The sequence below is a fragment of the Mus musculus genome, chromosome 11 (genome assembly GCF_000001635.26).
Source record: "Mus musculus strain C57BL/6J chromosome 11, GRCm38.p6 C57BL/6J".
Lineage (NCBI taxonomy): Eukaryota > Metazoa > Chordata > Mammalia > Rodentia > Muridae > Mus > Mus musculus.
The window spans coordinates 11,745,903-11,766,669 of record NC_000077.6 but is presented as its reverse complement, the minus strand read 5'-3'; the positions used below and the strand labels follow the sequence as shown (position 1 = coordinate 11,766,669).

At 43.7% G+C, this 20,767-nt stretch overlaps 1 protein-coding gene across 33 annotated transcripts in view; it reads right to left on the bottom strand.

Moving 5' to 3' along the window:
• The window catches only part of Ikzf1 (IKAROS family zinc finger 1), an 87,969-nt gene that overhangs the window by 6,261 nt on the left and 60,941 nt on the right, over nt 1–20,767 (bottom strand). For 15 of the 33 annotated variants that reach the window (XM_030245952.1, XM_011243702.2, XM_011243705.2 and 12 more), the window contains 4 exons: nt 18,099–18,359; nt 12,496–12,663; nt 8,353–8,475; nt 5,317–5,451 (listed from right to left, as the gene is read on the bottom strand). In XM_030245952.1, coding sequence (XP_030101812.1) covers nt 5,317–5,451; nt 8,353–8,475; nt 12,496–12,663; nt 18,099–18,359 — 687 coding nt within the window. The remainder of the gene's footprint in view (nt 1–5,316; nt 5,452–8,352; nt 8,476–12,495; nt 12,664–18,098; nt 18,360–20,767) is intronic. The other 18 variants (XM_030245953.1, XM_011243701.3, XM_011243703.3 and 15 more) reach the window with 9 other exon arrangements.

The window sequence follows — 20,767 nt, the reverse complement described above, 5'->3', positions numbered from 1 at the left end:
AGAACCAACGCATACTCTGGTAACGACATACAATGATCCTCAGGCTACAGGAAGAAAACGTGTTAATGTCCAGCTACACACTCTCAGAAACTGGACAGAGCAAAAGCCACGTGTAGTGGATGGTAGAAACCATGAAGGGATTCCTCTCTCCACTCAAGGGGGAGTTTTGTTTATTTGTTTGTTTGTTTGTTTGTTTGTTTTTGTGGTTTTGGTGAGAACCCATCTCATTATGTGGACATGAGGAACTCATTCTTGTACTTGCATCTCATTTACTACCAAACCCTAGCAATGGAGGAGGAGGGTGTGGCCTGGTGCCCAGTTCTGTTAGCTGTAAAAGTCTGTGTTCTCTCACCAGAGGTGGTACTTTCCTGTTTCTCCCCAGAGCTGTGGTTCTGTGGTTTTCTAAGCAACCACTGAAGCCTGCTGCTTCAAGAAGTGGGTGTTGCAAAGAAAGCAATATACATTCCAGATGAGCATGGCGTGACAAATCTACCTGTAGAATTTCTCTACCCAAATGTGAAAAATTAAAAGCTATAAAAGCCTCCAGTGCCCCAGTGAAATCTATTATTCTATCTGTCTGTCTGTCTGTCTGTCTGTCTGTCTGTCTGTCTGTCTATCTATCTATCTATCTATCTATCTATCTATCTATCTATCCATCCCATCTACTCATCCATCCCTTTCTTTCCCTGTCTCCCTCCTATCTATCTTCTATCTATCCATCCTATCTATCTATCTATCTATCTATCTATCTATCTATCTATCTATCTCTATCTATTCCATCCATCCATCCATCCATCCATCTTCTTATTTCTACTTTACATTCAACTACATATGACCAAGGAAAGGTACAGAAGATTCTTGCCTGAGACTGGACAAAGCTTTGGGTAATGTCACTTCTAGAAACACAACACTCTCAGCATTCCTTCCAAACCCTCACACTGACAGAGTTCCAATGGGCAAATGCCCTCCTCATTTTGATGATGGAGCTGAAAATTCCACTTTCAGGCAGCACATGACACCAGAGACCTTAGCATGTGGGCTGGCTCCCCTGCACACAAGCAAAGGCCTTGGTGAGTTGTACTTCAGGGGAAGTAGGCCCTGAGATGTCCCTTGTGGAGACAGAAGGCATCATCTGCTGGTTTAGAGCTTTCACCAAATCTGAAAACTCTGAGAGAGCTCTCAAAGGGGAACACTTTAAACAGAAGCCGTATGTACTTGGCCTCACCTGAACTCCCCCAACACCATCCTTGGCATTCTTTCAGGATTTAAAAAACTTATAGTTCTCATAGGAAAAGTCTCAGGTACAATGGGAAGAATGTTGAAATGTCAGTCAAGCCTCATTAGACCAAGTAGAATGAGCAGGATGAAAAGAAATGCCATGGTTACAGGGAAAATATTTTTTTGGCAAGAAGGGAAGTAAGACAAACCAGAAAGTCCATCCTAGGGGAAAAAGAAACTTAATTCCAGGAAGAGGAGCAATGAAGCATAATTACTTCATGACATGGGGTAAAATTTTTTTTTCAAGTTTTAGCTATTTTAGTTTTTAGAATATGCAAGCAGTCAGATTTTGAAGCTATTCAAAGACAATACTAAAAAAAAAAAAAAAAAAAAAAAAAAAAAAAAAAAAAACAACCCAGAATAAAGGGAGATTTTAGATCTCAGGAATTAAAACCAAATCCAATTCAATACATACTCAATACATGAGTTAAAAATAGCAAACACTAGAATAAACATTGCTAGGAACTCAATTAAATCAGGAAAAATATAAAATAACAGTAAGTAAACTTAAAAAAATAAAGAAATTAAAATAGCAAAATGCTAACAGACATGGGAGACAATTTATCCAGTCTATGGAAAACCAGCACTCTTGAATAGAAGTCATGTTAGATAGAACAATTGGTACTTATGTAAAGGAATGTTTCCAAAAGACAAGGAGGAAGAAAGGAGCCTCTCACTCTTAAAGGCTACATTTCATGTAGACTGTAAAACACCAAAGAGCTTCTTACTGATGATGGTTGACTTAGGCCCAAGGAAAGAACACTACATATTTTGGGAGAAAAGTAATATCAAAGAAAAGAAAGTCAGGTTGTACTTGGCACCCACATAATTCAACAAAGAAAAATCTGCCAATGTCAGAGAAGGAAGAGTGGCCAGAGGCTACGTACTCCTGGGGTTACTGTAGAGAGGTGACAGGTGACATCCTCAAACTCAAAGCAGAGATGGAGATGGAATGTCTACAAGGGTGCTTGAATGTAAAGTGTATTCAATGAAGGGATTGATCAAAATAAACGAAAATGAGCCTAAGAGACCAGGGTCTGATTCTGTAACCTGTTAAAATATATAGTGATGAATATCTAAATTATATAAGAATAATGATTTCTGCATAGAATATGAATAGAAATGTACAATGTAAAAATAAAAGCAATAAAAATGATTGTTTTTAAAGTAATTTTTAGAATAATTTTTTTTCCCTGATAGTCATCCTTTTAAAAAAGTCAAGTCCTGTTGGGAATGACTGTGCATTGAGGAGCCTTTATCTCCTAGGACATGTTGAATATGCTGTGGCCACTGTGAACTGATTTTCAATCAATACACGGGAAGAGGGGAAGCCAGGCAACACCTCCAGCCCAGGGAAGAGCAGCTGCAATCTTTCTGAGGTGGCGCATTCAGGAACTTAAAGGCCTTTCCTCCACATCTCTATTTGTAGTCCACCTATTATTAATCCTGTCCACTGAAATATATATGGCAGGAAGATATTTACAATGATGTTCTTCTAATTTAATACTGGTAATTTCTGGATGTTGCATTTGGTTTTCTGAAAAAACATGAAATAGTTCTATCAAAACTCTTACTATCTATTTATCTATCATCTCAAGTACACAAAACGATATCATCCTAAATGTGGGGAGCAGCCTTTGAGGTCCAATTCTCTTCATTTTAGGGAGAAAACTGTGACACAGTAGGAAGGGTGGACAGGAATGTCGTCATGTAGCACTGAGAGGAAGGCAGACACGAGAGCAGGAAGAGGCACTGGTTAGTGTGTGAACTGCCAACCACCTCTGGGGGACACCAACAGAGCACAGCTGCTGGGAGCCCTTCCTTGCACACTTCACTTCTGCTATCCTGGTCCTCCTGTTCCCACAAGGCCACTTCCTCTTGTGTTTAACCTCTCCCCTGGAGATCGCTTTCCCCTCTCAGCATTGCTTCACTAGTTTTGTAGATCCCTTTCACATAGAGCGTGTGAATCAAGACAATGCCCATTCACCCAGGAGAGCCATGACAAAGTTTCAGATGCTCTGTTTGGCTGGAAGTCTCCTGAAGCTTCAGGGCACTGCCGATGCTCATTACTAAGGCATGTGGCACTCTTCAGGTTCCTAATTGGAAAGAGGAAGTCACACCCTGCCTCCTGAGGTCAGTTACTCTTCACAACCCTTGAACACATTTGCTGCTTCATCTCTGCCAGTCTCCCAGATAGTTCATCATGGTCCCTGTCTTCTGTGCACTCCTCAGGGAGAAGATAGGGCCCTGCACCTCATACTTTCTAAAGCCCCAGCCATCCAAGAGCTGGCTCCTTGACCAAGATTGCCTCTTTCTTTGATCAGGATATGAAGTCTCCTTCATTCTTTTGGTTCAAAAGCTCATACACAGAGAGACAAGTCTATGAACAATATTTCTAATAAGTGGTTTCTGTTTTGTTTTCTAGTGGTCTTTCTTCCCCTCCTTCTTATCAACTCCTAGAACCTGACCTCTGTCTTTCTGCCTCAGTGTAGGTGCTCTGTAAAGGTGTGTGTGTGTCACCAACGTTTTTTTTTTTTTTTTTAAAGATTTATTTATTTATTATATGTAAGTACACTGTAGCTGTCTTCAGACGCACCAGAAGAGGGCATCAGATCTCATTACGGGTGGTTGTGAGCCACCATGTGGTTGCTGGGATTTGAACTCCAGACCTTCGGAAGAGCAGTCGGGTGCTCTTACCCACTGAGCCATCTCACCAGCCCCCGTCACCAACGTTTTATTTGCACATCCTTTGTAGCACAGCTTCCATGGGGTAGCCTTACCAGGGTAGCATTCTTAAAAGCAATTACATCAAACCCTGAACTCTTATTTTCCAGACGTGGCTTTGTCTTTTCTGCAAATGGCACACTAAGCAAGGGAAGTCACAGTTTCCTTCACCAGCCCTACCGTGACCTCCATTCCTTCTACACCAAAGCATTCTTTCAATTACTCCCCATTCTCCTGCCATCTCCCATGTCCAGATAATTTTGACCCATGTCATCTTTATGTGCTCAGCTTCTGCTCCCATTGGGAGCATACCCCTGCTTTCTCTGTGATTCCAAATGAGATGATGCTGCCCAGTTTGGCCCTCAATGACCAGTACTGTTATAGTCAGAGCATCATGGGACAGCTTTACTCACTGCTTTCCAGTGAGTACTTGCGCAAAGCTGGGAAATACCCACTAGTCCTGCTCTAGATCCCAACACCAGCAAAGTAATTTTCCTTGTCTGCCTAGACTCCATGACCCCTTCACTGTATGGCATGCTGCTGAGGTCCTGCCCCTTTCTCAAAGTCCACCTCAGCTTCTCAAACACCTTATTTTTTCTTTCTTGGACATAAGGTTTCTTTTCTTGACAATGATAGTAGCTGATCTTCCTACTGAGGGCTTCTAAAATTTTTTTATATCTGTGGGGGCATTTTATGCTTCCGGTTGCCTTATGAGACACATAAAGAATGGAACCCAGGCTTGGGAAGGTTGGGTCATTTCCCCCATGTTGCCCCCATAGAGTTTACGAGCATCTCTGTTCTGACCTAAAGCTTGCCTTTGAGGCTAGTGATGCCATTCAGGCATCTGTCTCAGCTACTTCCTTGTCCTTACAGTGGTCCGCCTTAGCTGGCAGGCAACAGTGCCTCATGAACAACTCATTCCCTCTGCATTATTCCGCATAGGTAAGGATTCAGTGATCAGAACAGCAAGTCTAGCTGTACCCTTCCGCTGTCTTCTGAGGGGGCTCATTTCTGTTTGGTTCTTATTAGCCCTCACTGTCCTTGGAGGGGAGAAAGAGTTGATGTAACCATGTCAGAGCAGCCACAGAAACATCATACCAAAGGCTCCAAATGCTATGACACCCTATCTAATTCCTGGTAAAAGGTCTATCAGTTTGAATAATATTATTAGAAAAAATTTACAGTATTTAAGAAATAATAAGCTTTTTTTTCCAAAAGGGAGATTTTTTTTTGTTTTCTTCTACTTTCAAATAATTTTTGTCTAGAACACCCACATAATTCTAGGTTAAGAGACAGCAAACATTTAACTCTTACCAAGAAATTTCTGAGGCATAGAGCTCTTACGTTTGGCGACATTGCTTGCCAGCCTGTCCAGGACAAGGGACCTCTCTGCTCCTATCTTGCACAGGTCTTCTGCCATCTCGTTGTGGTTAGTTTCTTCCTTAATGACTAAAGTCAAAGACAGTTAGAGAGGCTAGTTTAGAAATGCTTGCACTTCAAGATCTTGCTGTATTCAGTGTTAACTGCACATTTGTCAAGTGCCAATAAGAGCCGATTTCTCATCCTGCAGCCCCTGGCAGAACCAGCTACAGCAATGCCAATGACTAGCCACCTGCTAGGACCCCATCCTCCACCTGTTCAACCCACATTATCCCTAAGACCAAAATAACAAGCTGCTGTCTACCACACAAGGTTGGACCACAGTGAATTAACTGTGTTACTTTGGAGGGTCTTTGTCAAGATTGCCTTAACCAAATTTAACAACAACAATGAGAACCAAATATCATCTGGTCCAGAAATGAACAAAGGGTCTAAAGTCACAACTCTATAGGGAGCAGTCCCCAACCACACAGCACATGTCTAATGACCACACAGCAATCACACAGGGTAGGAAGCCGAGCAGCCATTAAGGTAAACACAGACATACAGGTTAGCTCATTCCATCTGCTTTTCTATACCAACTCTCCCTGCCCATAAGTGAAGAAGATACAAGTTTGTCTCCTGCATAGTCTCTTCTATCCTGACACCTAGTTTGCAAGGCAGGGACTTCTAAAATATATAATTCCTTCATTCCCCAGGAGCTTAGAGTGTAAAGTGATCAGCTTCTACTTTTTAAACAGCTCTTCCCATACTGTTCCTGCCTTGTGTGTTTCCCTTCTCAGGCCATTGATTTACCATAGGTTTATCTGGTTCTATCTAGTTTATCTTCATGCTCCTCAAAGAGTTCCTTGACCCATAGCTACATCTTCACATAATCCTAGTCTTGTCAATATTTAAATATATTTTTTTCTGATAGATTTTTTTTTTACAATAAATGGATATTCACAATGGCTCAGCCTTCATTCACTCCATCATCTTCTACATCTCCCCCTTGCCCAGGATGACCTGGTAGTTTCTGCCACTTGGGTATTCTGTACCTTGCATGCCCACACAATCCTTATGCATTTTTTATATCGTCACTTTAAAACCTGCATTTCTAGTCAAATACTACTGCTGGCATATTCTGTTAACAGTGAATTATGAGGGTGTCTTGTTAAATAGCTCAACATTCAGCCCACTCTGATTAATAGGAGGAAATACAGAAAGTCATAAAATCTAATTCTAGAAGTCATTCATACATGTGATTTATCAAGCTAATTTACATATCTTCCCTTCTCTCAGGTGCTCCATCTCTCAGGTGACATCATACCACACCTCTGAGCCCAGTACTTTTTCCTCTGTCCTTGGTGCATGTGAGGCTCAGGAGATAGTTCCTTATCCTATGCAGATATAGGCGAAATGTAACAGGTATCCTTAACCTTTTTACTAAAGAAAATCATATTCAGAAAAACAAACCTTACTTTTACATCTCTTGAGCTTACATCTCTTGAGTTAGGCAGTTTTCAACTAATGGACCCAACCTAACTAGGTCCGTGGGAGTAATGAGGTGACCTGAGGGAGATGGAGGGTCAGGGTCAGGAGACAAATGAGAATGTACATGTTTATTGGCAGGATGGAGCCTCAATGCCATATTCCCTAAGCCAGCACTCAGTGTATATGTATAAGGCAGGGGTTTCAGGGGTGAAATAGTGAAGTAAGACATGACCTAGGCAACCACAGTTTGCAACTGCAGGGTCCCCCACAGGCCCACATGTGGGAGGCCTTGGCTCTAGGATGAACCAAGGAAAAGATGCTGGGAACCTTGAGGGCTGGGGTCTTGGGGGAAGTCCTTAAATCATTGGGACATGCTCTCAACAAGGAGCATGGGTCCCTAACCTTTTCTTTCTCTCTTTCTCCCTGGCTTATTAGGGTCTCTCTGGCAGGAGATTTCAGTGTACCTGTGCTCCCAGCATGACCTGGCCAAAGCAATTGAGCCAATTGACCATGGTTTGAAACCTCCAAAGTTCCAAAACAGAATTTCCTTCCTATTATTACCGGTTGTCTCAGACACCCATTACAGTGATGGAAGCTGGCTAGCACTGGCTTGGGGGCAACTATAATCATCTAGTGTATCTTAATGTGCCCTGAGGCAGAGGCAGGAAGAACCCAATGTAATTAAATGCCTCTTTGGGCATGCTGAGGTCAGATTGCTGCTTCTTGCAAGAGTAATTTCTCACTTCTTGAGAAAGAACTGGAGCATGAAGCCATCACTGCAGTGCTCTGAATCAACAGACACCAGGCAGGACAAATTAGAAACTGATTCTCACCACAATGTAGTACTCAATATACATTCAACACTCTTCCTCAGGCTCAGAACCAGTGCCAACCAGGTCTCCTAACAAGTTCTGCTCTCTCCAACTGTGGATACTCAAAGCTCAGTCTAAATCAATGTTTAGTTCTAGCCTAACAGTTCTTTTTTTGAAGACCTTCATGAGTAATTAGTGTTTTTTTTAAAAGACTCACATTTTATTTGGATATTTAAACACAAAGAAGAAATCACGAACGACACTACTCTAACTTGGTTATTTTATTTTCTCACTTGTGGTGCTGGAGATCAAACTCAGGGCCTCTTGCACACCAGGCAAGCTCATTCATCACTTAGCTATAGCTTTAGCCAATTCTTGGTTTGAATCCCACCCACCACCCCCTGGGGAAAAAAAAACACACCAAACAACGCAAACAACAACGACAAAATACCCCACAACACAGACTCTTAAAAGGGTCACTGCTGTTAAGGAGGTCTTAAGACAGGTTATGTATGACTGGTCAACTGAGAACTTGGGAAGTAGAGAAGCACGGTTTGTCCCTAGTGTAGATGCATTGCTACAAGACAAAAAGTTCCTCCTGTGGCTGAAACAGGCCACAGAGCCCCATCCTGGCCCAGGCGCTGGGAGGGGGAGGGGTGCAGCTCAGCAGGGCCTCAGTGCTTACCTGGGTACATGCCCGGAAGGCCCATGCTTTCCAAGTAGTTGTGGCATCGCTCTTTATGCTCCTCTAAAGAGCTTCGCTGTTTATAGCTCCGGCCACAATATCCACATTTGTGAGGCTTACCAACTGCAGAAAACACAATTGAGTTTAAGACTCCAATTAAATATTGGCCTTCTGGGTAATGGGGATGCAATCAATACATTTATAACCAAAAAAAAAAAAGATAAAAAAATAATGTACTCTCTACTGAGCTATGACTATTATGGACTTAGTCAAAATTAATGAATTTTAAAAATGTTAATGCCCAGGTGACTCATTGAGTGTACCAAGAATTCATGAATTTCATCTTAACCTATGACACGGACTCAAGGGTCTCCTTTAATGGTAAAAAGTAAACTATCTCCATGTTCCAGTGTGGACAGAAACATGAGGAGAGTACAGATTCACTGTCAGGGTGGGCCTCTCCCCAGGCTGACCCCTTACTGTGACAACCTCTAATGAATAAGGTGAAAATTCAGGAGGCAAAATGAGGTTGCGCAAGTCTCTAAGAAATCATGGCAGGAAAAGGCTTTAAAGAAATGAGTATTTCTAAATTGTATCTTTCTATATAATACAAATATATTTTACACTTATAGTACATACTATCCCACTTAAGAATATTAAGAATATACAATATATAAACACAAAATGAAAAGGGATATGGATAAGCCAAATTCATTTTCATATACCTGGAGGATATACAATGTGTTTTGCATAGGAAGAGCATATGAAAAGCCTCTATTCTATCCCCAAAGAATATGAGATGATGAAACTCCCAGATCAGCCTTGGCCATTAGAACTCATGCTAACGACTTGAGCACTCTAAGTGTTCTTTGCATATCTGTTCAGCTTGGCATTCACTGTATTATTTACTATGGTAGCTACCAGTTACATGGAGTTTCTAAGTTTGGCTAGATTAATGTTAGGACTAACATTTTAATTTTGTTTAATTTTAATTTACTAAAACTTAAGTATGGCCAGTGGCTTTTATGTGTGGCAATGTGGTTCTACAAGAGTTTAGTCCTTCCTGGTTTTTTTGAGAGGTATTTTAGAAGAATAGGAAAGGGTCCATATAATATCGGTTTTTAAAGACTTCAATAAAGACCCTTTTTTAGAGAAGATGGTCTCCAATTACTTTATGTGGAATATAGAGTTTCACCTCAACATCACATTGCATTTCTCATGCTAAGTATGATATAAAGCCATCCAAACAGGAATGCTTGATAACTGGTAATTCAGTGTGACTTAAGTCTCTTTCCTAAGTGACCAGATGCTATGAAGATGCTCTCAAGGAAACCAAAGCTTCATCTATAGACTCCAGAACAGATTTTTATTTTACTTAATTTCACGGGTATGGGTTTTTTTCCTGCCTGTATGTCTGTGTACCACTTGCTTGCCTGGTGTCTGCCCACAAAGGCTGTAAGAGGGAGTTGGAGTCCCTGGAACTGGCTTTACAGATTGTTATGAATCACCACGTGGGTGCTAGAATCAAATGTGGCTCCTCTGGAAGAGCAGCCAGTGCTCCAACTGCTGGGCCGTCTCTCCAGTTATATAGAATTTTTGTCTAGAGACAGTGATGTACCACAAATGATGAAATATGGAACGAATATTACATATGGTTGCACATTTATATTCTATGGTTACAGAAATTAATACATGCCCTTTCCCGAAAAAAATTTAATTTTAGTGATTTCGTGAATCAAATTGCCTCCCTATATAAATGGTATGGTACCTGATTTTTCTCAGTATATGATTGACTTTAATGCTAGAACACGAGAACCAAACTGACTCTAACAAAGTTTGTAGTTTTCAAAAGAGTACCAACCCTGATACCAGCACAAATTCCATCATCACAGTAGAGTCTAGAATGTCAGACCACCACAGGATGCTAGGGAAAGCTATGGTTGCCCCTAGCTTCTAATGGAATGTGGGCGTGGCCATTCATTAAGAAAATATAACACCCTGGACTTTGCAGACAAAGGCTGAAGTCCTGTCATTCTGGTAAAATTGTTTTGAAGAAGGAAACACAAGTGTTTCTTTTCTCCCAGAGCTGTGTTTGTTAAGTACATTTTCAGACAATCGAGTCACCAACGCCCCAGGTCTCTGGTGGACATCTTTACCAGAGATTGGTGACTCTGTGGCAGAAATAACTGTCAGGAGCCCTCTGTCTGTTTTAAATAATTATTCAAATCATTAGCCCCACCGAGAGGAGGATACCACCATGCCTTAAATGCAATGATCAAGCATGTAGGCAAAACGCAAAACTCAGCACTGATTTCACAAGATGTTATCTTGCTATCTTAAGTTGAAGGATGGACATGCAGGAAAGATTTATACTGTAAACCAGTAATTAAAGGGTGATAGTGCTGTGACTGGTATCAGCCTAAAAGTGGGTCTTGGAATTTTCCATTGGCTTGGGAAGTCGTGCTTGCTGCCAATCTGAGTGCATGGTACCTGCCTACTGTGTCTCTGTGACTTTCTCCTAAGTCACCTGCCACCTACCCAGGTCTGTATGTCACTCCCTGCCTTGCAGTGCCTTCACCTTGTGGAGCAGCTACACACAGACAGAGTTACCTCCATCCCAGGAAGCCTTTGGCTCTCCTCATTCCTTGTAGAAAACGCCTCCCAGATCTGAGGTAGTGTCCTACCTAAGACAGGGAGGTGTCTGTCTCCTGACACGTCCTCTGACCCACATGCTGCCTGAGAGGACAGCTCCTCAACGGAGGGCACCACCTTTCTTGGCAGTGCCAAGAAACTCGCCCAAGTCACAACTTTCTGCTGCACACTTTTAGGAGTCTCCTGACTGCTTACTGCCAGTCAGGTAGGGAAGTAGAGTACAGGGGAGATGACACATAGCCTTAGCTTCTTTTCTTCTCTACATCTGCCCACCTGGAGGTGACCACTAACCAGAAAGCCCAGCTCTGGATACCACCTGTTAAAATGTGTGCTGCAGTAACCTCTGCTCTCATTGGTTTAGAGTTCCTCTAAAGCAAACTTAGCTTGAGCTGGCCCCGCCCTGTAGCCCTCCTGCTGTGGGAATCTCTATGGATCCTCCAGGCAGGACAGACTGTCTTTTCTTTCTGCTCCTGCAGGACCCTCGGGACTCTACCATGCCACACACACATAGGACGCTGTTGAGGGGCTTAGGAAATATGGGGCGAAGAGATGGATAACTTGAGATCTTGTTTGGGAAGATGAGCTGAGGACCTTTCTTCTGTCACTGAGCAAGGACAGAGTGACAGCTTGTTATGACAGGGCACTCTAGGAGGGCAGGGGCAAGGCCCCTCAACCTAGAGCTCCTAAAGCCAGTGTAGCACGTGACACCACACGACAGTGCAGAATGGAAGCGACATATGCATGTTACAAATACTAGATTGCAAGCAAACATAGCATATAGTTTTTATTTCCTATATCTCAGACCTGGAGGCTTATAGGGCTACTGGATAAGATGCCACCCAGGAGGCAGAAGATGTATGATAACTAAAGATGAGTCTGTGTGACAGGTTGGGAACATTCTGACAACTGTCCAGCATTTATATAAATGGTCTTCTGAGACTCTAGAGTATCTGGACCATCCTTACAGGGAAATTTTCCTGTCTGCAGTTTGCTGACAACTCTAGACTGATTAGTCCCATCAAAGCCTCTGCTGGTTTCCAGCCTGGAAGTTACTCTCTGGCTGGGGCAGTGTGCCCTGGGCTGACAGGGTTATATTCTGACCAACCTATCTCTCTGCAACGAAAATAATTACGTTTATTACTGCTAGTCAATATATTCCACATAAGCCAGTGATATGAGTGACACAGCAATAGGTGTAAAAGGATGTGTATGGAAGGTTAAGGGCATGAGCAGTATACTTCAGAAAAATACCCACTTACCTGACATGGTGGGAGGGAAAGCTCTTCTAAAACACACCAAGGAGGCAGGGTTTCCATGTGTGCACCCCCGCCCCCCATTTCCTCTGGCTCAGTAGGAATAAGGGATTACCACATAGGAGGCCAACACCCCAGAGGGCTGTGGACTGGGTGGATTGGAAGGGCAGTGGCTGGGAACATGGAACACATGATCGGGGTCCCTACATGGCATCCCTGCCATGCTCAGTGAACATACCGGAGTGCGTCCTCAGGTGGCCGGTGAGGGCGTCCCTCCGGCGGCAGGCATAGTTGCAAAGATGGCATTTGAAGGGCTTCTCACCCGAGTGCAGCTTGATGTGCCGCAGGAGGTTGCCTTTCTGGGTAAAGGAGGCCCCACACTGGTTGCACTGGAAAGGCCGTTCACCTGGGCAAGAAGGGAAGAGGGTAGCATGGTAAGCACTGAGAGAGAGCGCTCAGGAGGGCGGCCTCGAGAAAGTTGTTTCCCATGGGCTTGGTGACTTCCACCGGCTGCAGGTTTGATAGAACATGAGGCTTTCAGACTAAACCTGCCAGCTGCTTAACGCTTCACTGGCTGGGTCAATTTGATCTGAAAATCTAATTTTTTTTCCCTAAATCAGAATGGCACATCACAATGCAAATTCAAACTCATTTAAATAAAGTGACTGCAACATTTTGTGATGAAGAGTCACTCTTCCTGATCAGCAGTTTTGGAATAAACCAATATCCAATTTTGCGTGTTGTGGCATTTGGTGGGGTTTTTAATGTGGCTTTTTTCAAAGGGTCTTTAAAATATGCCACTGAAGCAGCAAAATAAAAAGGAAACTCATTAAAAATGCATTTCAGGATCACAAGTTCATTTCAGCGTTACATTCTTATATTTAAATGAAAGGCACTTCATTATAACAGTTATAATAACTTCTTTTCATTTACATTTTCCCTGTATTTTCCCTTTCAATTTCTTCTCCATTACCTGTCTGTCCCTAAGCAGGCAAATCAGGAGAGAGACAGACAGAGAAAGTGTGAGCGTGAGAGGGAGAGACTGGAGAAAGACTGAATAAAAGAGAAGTTCAGGGACAGGACAGCCGTGACCTGTCCTCCAGAGGGAACCCCTGGCTCCCGCGCTCGGAGTTGCCTGAGACTTCCTGCCTTTCCCTTTCCTCACAACTCAGAGATCCTTCGAATTCATTTTTGTGTCCACAGTAGACAAGTCATGTTCCAGGTACAGATCTTGCTGCCATTGAGGGCGTTTCCAAGGAGGTTTCTTGGTTTGTGACTGAGACAGCCCAGGGTTCCTGCACTATGTGCCCAAGAGCTTTGGCTTACACCCTGGCTTTGGAGATGGTTGCAGGAGCTACTTGTGAGTAAAGAGTGTGTGACTGTCCTGCTGGGTGGACACTAACTTAGCCTTTAACTCTCAGGAATGGTGTGTCCATTATGTGCCTTATAAACGCTGCCTTTGAAGGACAGATGCTTCATTTAAAAGACCATTATGTATGAAACCCGTGTCCCGAGACACATTTCTCTTAAGGGTGAACAATGTGTTAAAAATACCCAATTAACATTTCTCCAACACGGAAATGGAGGGGCAGCAGAGAGTTTTTTTTATCACAGGTGGTGCTGTTAAAAGCTGTGCCAGGTTAAGTTTTAATGTGCATACTGGTGCCTGAATTTCCGAATTACCTCTAGGTCTTTTTCACTGGGCATTGCAAACACAAAAGTTAGAATTAATTTACAATGACATTTAATGGCCAGTCAGAGGGCTCTTGATACTAACCAGTAAGTATTCAACGTTTCCCCAAATTCCTGTCTGGATTAGACCCAGGTGAACGTGACGACACTGTTTAACGTCAAGGAGGATGGAGAACGATAACTGTAGGTGTTAGCATTTAGAAGCCTCACTAACCATCACCTCGCCTGGGAAACCCAAGTGCACACTCAGCGGACACTGTGTTCACAAAGTGTTCAGCTCCAACTGGAGGAGCGGAAACAAGAAAAGTAAGCAGTGTATGCAGGAAGATCCGGCTGGGGAAGTGGAACGTGCCTAACACTGTAGCTGCTCCTCAGAGAGGGCTGGGCCCTCAGGCTGCATGGGAAAGCACACGGGACAGCTTCAGAAGACACTCCTGGTGATCCAAGTGGGCCAAGTCACGTGCTTAGCAGCTGAGTGACCCCTTTCTGAGCTGGGAGGCGCTCCAGGTGTCTCCCTGATGTGATTCGAGCTAGTGTTCTGGCCATTGGGAGGCAGACAGGACTAATAATGCCTTTGAATTATCAATTTCTTTCAATTTCTTTGAATTTGATAATTCAAAGCACATTGTTCTTCTACAGGAAGGGAAGGTGGGCATTCTTTGGGGACTAAAACCTGCCTTCTCACTTGAGTCAAAATCTCTCCATGGGGACTGCTTGCCTGGTGTCTCAAGCCTTGCTACAAAGCAAGGTAAGGCAGAGCTACTGTAAATCTACTGATTTCCAATTGATTGTGTGGGCCATGAATGTACAGCCCATGGTGGGGAGGCTTAAAGACCACATTTCTAAAATGGATCATATGGTATTTCACTCAGTGCAGGTGTTACACAGAAGGGGGTGTGTTCGAAGATCATGGGACAGTGCCCATGTCTGCTTCTGTTGACAGTGGCCATGACCTGTTTCCTGGAGGACAACAGCCTGTAGCTAAGTTAAGGTCCTTTAAGCTTGTATCCACCTACATTTAACTGGGATGAGACATTAGATACTGCAAATTTTGAATTTAATTTCCATCCCAGGAACTCCACACTTTTTATTCTGTCACAACGTTTGCGACCTGTTACTTGGGTAATAAAGAATATCTTCTTTAAAAAAAGAAAAAGACCTGGTAGAACATCCGAAGGCCTGTCTGCAGAAGGTAGATTTTAAAAAAAGCCTGGCATACAAGAATAGATGTGTAACTACCACGCCTGTGGCAGCACCTGCTAGGCAGGAGACCACAGGAAGCCAGCCTCTTTGTTCTGCTCAGGCCACTTCCTAGTCTTTGCTATTCAGAATAATGATGTTACAGGTGGGCCCCGCTGCCCTTCTGCAGCTCCCTACCACCCCAGGGTGATCCTCAGATGCACCCTGAGCTGTTGGTGGCTACGCTGGGGTTGTGACACTTGAATCAAACATGAAACCAACTGAGCACCCAAGGGGAAGTGACACACCGGTGCCCACAAGCCATTTAGAAAATGGCGGCAGTGGAATGCCACCCAGTGAGAGGAGTAGAAGCTGGGCTATGCCCCTGAGATCTTTGTTTACTAGAAAGGGGCTGCAAGTCATGAGGCTGGTTGACTGGGTCATGGGCAATGGGAAGAAGAGAGAGAGGCTCTGGTGCACATCCTAGCTGTCCACTGGGGCAGCACATCCTACATCAGCTCCTCATAGGCCACAGAGATGGCTCTGCTTATTGTCCTGTCCTCAGCAGCATGTCCCCGGGGGCTTATTGTGCTCTAGCTTCCATGCCCAGCGTTCCGAGGACTTCATAGGAATGCTGGCTCTCCAGATTCTCCCAGAGTCTGAATTAGGCCCTGCATGTTCTCAAGATTCCAAGTGATTCCCAGCGCCTTTCACAGGGGTGGGCAGTGTTCTCATAACCTGCTGTTATTGTAGGAATGCAGAGCCCAAAACTTTGCTGACACATTCCACCCAGACCTGGAAGAGAAAGCCCATCTGCTCTGTCTAGCTATTCAAACCTAGTTGGCTAAATGGGGTTTTTACTTCTACCTGGGGATTTGTATATTCACATATACGGAGATATACTGTGGAGTTGGCAATGACCAAACTTTGTCTATGAGTGCACGCGTGCGTGTGTGTAGTCTCTTCCTGTTTCCTCTTTCTGTAAGTTATCTGTTCCATAATTGAAGAACTTAGCATATTGGGGTAGGTATGATACTTAGTCACTATTTGTTGAGGAAAGTATGTAGCAAATATCAGGTACCCTCCCAGATCTGTTGATAGCAGGTTTAATCATTACATGTAATTTTTCTTCTTTTTTTTTAAGTCAAGGCAGGCAGTCATATGTTAGCAATTTACTACACGAGAATTTGATTCATTTGTCAAATATCTAAGGGGATTTTTACTGTACAGTCAGAGGTTTGCTCTCTATCAGCAATGGTTTGCTACAGGCCCTAGACTGGTTGAGCATCTGTCACAGGGTTCTCCATGTTAATTTCCACTGCCTCACAGAAGGCAAGAGCAAGGTTACCTTCACATTTGGTTTTCTCAGGGCTGGGTATGCCAGGTCTATTTCTACGAGTCACTTGAGAACTAAAGGCTCCTTTCAGAAAAGCCAAATTTGCCTAACTTTAGAGCTAAACTTTTGTTGAAGACAAACATTTATTTAAGTATCATCTTATAAATCATTTGTACATATACTATACGTGGAATATATAATTTTAGAAACTGCTTCTGTCCATATATAAAACCCAACCTTGGAAACGCCTTCATTCCTTGGTGATGACACTACTGCTCTATACCTGTTCTAGCTCCTGATTCCTTTTTGGATAACGCACGCTTGTTGAGTCCCGTGTAAGAAACAGACAAGGTTGTCCTTTCCAAGCCATCTTCCTCAGCTTCTTGAGATAGTCTAGTAAAACTCGCTATCATTCATCTGTGCGTGTTGTTCTCCCTCCTGGACACTGCACTAGCAGATGCCAGCCTTCTCAGGCCCCAAAGAAGCCAGTGTATGGGTAGTGATAGCCCAGGCTCTATACGTTTTACATGTGAGCTTTCTGTGGCTATAAGAGTTAGGTGAATTTGCCAGGTTATAATATCTACCTTTCAAGAAACTTCTATGGAAAGAAGAGTAATGTTTCTCTTTAGTTTTTTTCTCAAAGAAACCTTATACCATGCAAACACTTGTCCTGAACACCACTGATGTTTCTAGGAAGCCTCTTTAGTGTCCTTAGTGGTGGTGGAGTAACAGTTAGGTTGAACAAGGAGTTGACTGTTCATATACATGTGGAACAGGAGTAGAAGAGCCGACTGAAGCTGGTTAGGCTTCCCACAGTGCCAGTGGCAGGGGTAGGCATGGCTCTTGAACATTTTCTTAGTTTTGAATAGACTATTGCATTCTCTTATTCTCTTAAAGCCTGTGCAAACCTTCTACCGTAATAGGAGTTTGACAGAAAGTCCCCTACTGCTCTGTGATGAAAACTTGTGGCAATATGGCTAGCTGACTCAGAGACTCAGACTGGAGGGTGAACCACTTTATGCTGACCTACACCCTTTCCGAAAAGACCATTTTGCTGCTAGGCTAATGCCTCACTAATGATTCACTAATGCCTCAGAATAGAGAATCCCAAGTGTTAACAAGATTAAAACAAGTATTCTCTGTAGTTTCTCAATGAGAAATTTGTGAAGTCAGTTTTGGTGTGTCTCTAGCTTTTGATCTCGTCTTGTGAAGGATTGGACATGAGAGTCAGCACTGTGGCTGGGATTTTTTTTTTCTTTTTTTCTAGCGAGTATACTATCAGAGTCTCAGAAGCTGACACACACATGCTGTTAGCCTTCTCTTTCGTTCACAGGGTTGATTAGGTACATGCTGAGAAGACCTTTCAGACACTGCCCTAGAATAAGAAAGCTGTGCCTCAGTACAACTTGGGAGCTATTTATAAGCAAGTGCCGCCCTGCTAGTCTATGGGGAACATGCTTCAAGACCACATTCCTTTTCCCACCCTCCTTCTGCACTTTGAACTTAGGGACTGTGTGTGCTAGGTAGGTGCTCTACAATACTAACTTGCATCCCCAGCCCTTGACAGTACATTTTGCTCCTTCAGCCCCCACAGGACCTCAGGAGACACTCAAGGGAAAACTCCCAGGCCTTACCAGTATGACTTCTTTTGTGAACCATGAGCACATTGGGCCCGATGCAAACGATCCCACAGATATCACACTTTAGTTTTCCGTTAGGAAGTCGAATGCCTCCAACTCCTGACAAAGCCGAGCTGCCTTGGTCCCTGTGGGAGCCATTCATTTTCTCTCCCGAGGCATCAAGCATTCGTAAATCCTCTGCACATTCTTCCCCATTCATTTCACAGGCACGCCCATTCTCTTCATCACTCTGAGTCTCTACTTTAACATTACTGGCTGAAAGAGACAACACAGGAGGCCACTCAGTGTCACTGCAAAAATAAGTCACAAGATAGCAACACAGCAGCAACAAGGCATCAAATAGACAGTTGGAGCTTCTAAGCAGTTTTGAGCCTGTACCTCAGGGCGGGCAGTCTGACTGGTGCATGCACCAAGCTTCCAGAGAGTGTGGATGGTACCTACGGGATGCACTTAGGGATGCAGGGACAGATGCGGGTCTGAACGGGTGAGTATTTTCTTACGCATATGCACAACAAATTTGGAACAGCTCTTTGCTGTTTGGACCTCTGATTCCAACTCCCTTGTCCAAGTTCCGTTTTCTTAGCAATTGGCTTTCTTTTTTATCTTATAGCAGCATACCCCAGCCTGTGCCCTAAGGTGGAGGTGTCCTCACATCTCCTTCATTTGCTAAGAGGTGAGCTGGAATAGTTTATGAGTGCAACAGGTAACAGTCTTTCAAAGAAGAAGATGCTTGTAGGTTAACAAACAAACACCGCTATTGACTCTGCTGTAGTCCCAGCACAAGTCATGTAGTTTTGTTATTTGCCTACTCATTTGAAAAGAAAATACAACACATTGCATAAACATGCTCCCAAAACACTAATGGTACAGTGGTGAATCCCACATGCAATGGCAGTGGAAACTGTAGCCATAATTTCTCAGTGTTTTTTCTAGGTGCATAAGAGTTAGGGAGGTATGCTGCTCTAAGTAAAATAACCAGTGAGGTGACTGTGACATAATTAAGAAGCAGGCATTTGCTTTTCGTTTGTGTGTATGTGGGAGTGTCTGCTTCTATGTATGCACACTGTGTGCAGCTTTGTGGGACTAGAGCTACAGGCTTTTGTGAAGCGCCAAATGTGGGTGCTTAGAACTAAATCTGGGTCCTCTGCAAGACAGTCAATTACTATTAACCATTGATCTGGATCTCCAGCCTCTATTTGACATAATAATTTGAGCACTTTTGGTCAAGGATTCTCAAAGTTTGGTCCCCAGAGCAGCAGCCAGGACATGGCCATAGAGGATGTCTGAAGTGTGCTCTTCTGGGTTTCCCCAATCCTTCTGGTTCCCAAATTTTGGGGTGAATTCAGCTGTGTGTTTAAATCGACCCTGGAGGGGAACCTAAGGTTACTTTACAATGGAGAATATTGAGTTAAAGGAGCCCACCTGCTTCACAGCCTGAGAGAGAATCTTATTTCCCAAATTTCTCTTGACTGGGACATTTGAGGTTCTGACACCAAGAGAAAAATGGCTGGCCTGGAGGGGTGGCACCTTTATTTAAAGGCGCAGTGATTTTATGCAGGTCATCTGACTTCTCTGTGCCTCATTCCTCATCTGTAAATACAGGAGCTTTCATAGCCATGGCCAGCCTGGGGCAGCTGAGAGGACTGAGGAAAGGAGCAGTGGACTGGGGCACAGCAAGTGACATCCACCAAGGCTCTGCCTGATCCCAACAGTGCTTACTGTACTTACCTTGTCCTAGACCCTCTGGTACTTTAATGGCACTTGCCATTTAACCTCACAACAACTCAAAAGGGCCACACCATTACCATCCTATATTTTGTAGTGGTAGAGGTTCAGTCAAAGAACTTGCTATGGTCACAGAGCTAGCAACCTGCTAGCTCTAGATCTGGGAGGTCTCCACACAGAGGTCTCCAGTGCCTACTTACTGCCAATATTATCCTGTTAGCTCTTTGCAGAAAAGACTTACTGGCTTAGTAATGGGATGAGACGTACAAACCGGAGCATGGGCTCTGAGGTCCTGGAAGTGAGAATGAACTCTGAGGCTGAATTCCGCACATGTCCAGGACAACACTGAGAAATTCTGTAATGGGGAATTCTCTAAAAGCTTTTCCCTACAAGTCTCTGATCCGAAACTTTGCAAATCAGCAGTCCTTACTTCCCTCAGAGGCCAGATCCTATCCATGTGGCAAGAGGGGAAAGGTCTGCGGTTCACAGAGCGGTGATTAATGACACTGGACTCTGGAGTAGCGATTCTTAGGTTATCTTTGGGTAGATTCAAATTCACCAGTATCTGCACTCACATGGCTATGGTTTGGAAAAACACTTCCCAAAGGCTCACTCAGGGTGAGAGTCTGTTCTGAGGTGGGACCTGGTGGGAAGTCCTTAGATGGCTAGTGATGTCCCCTCAAAAAGACTGTGGGACTCTATTGTCCCGGTTGGTCACTTTCTACTTCCCAACTTTTGATGTGTGATTGGCTCTGACACATGCTCCCATCACTATCATTGGCCACTCTCACCAAAGCCTTCCCTGCTGGGTTGCCTGGAACCTCTAGAGCCTAACCAGATACACGTTCCTCTGGGAACCCCTTGCTTTGGGTTTTCACTTAGCAACGCAAAGCTGAATAAGAGGAAGACAGGCCTGTGCTAGAGCAATGTCCCATCTC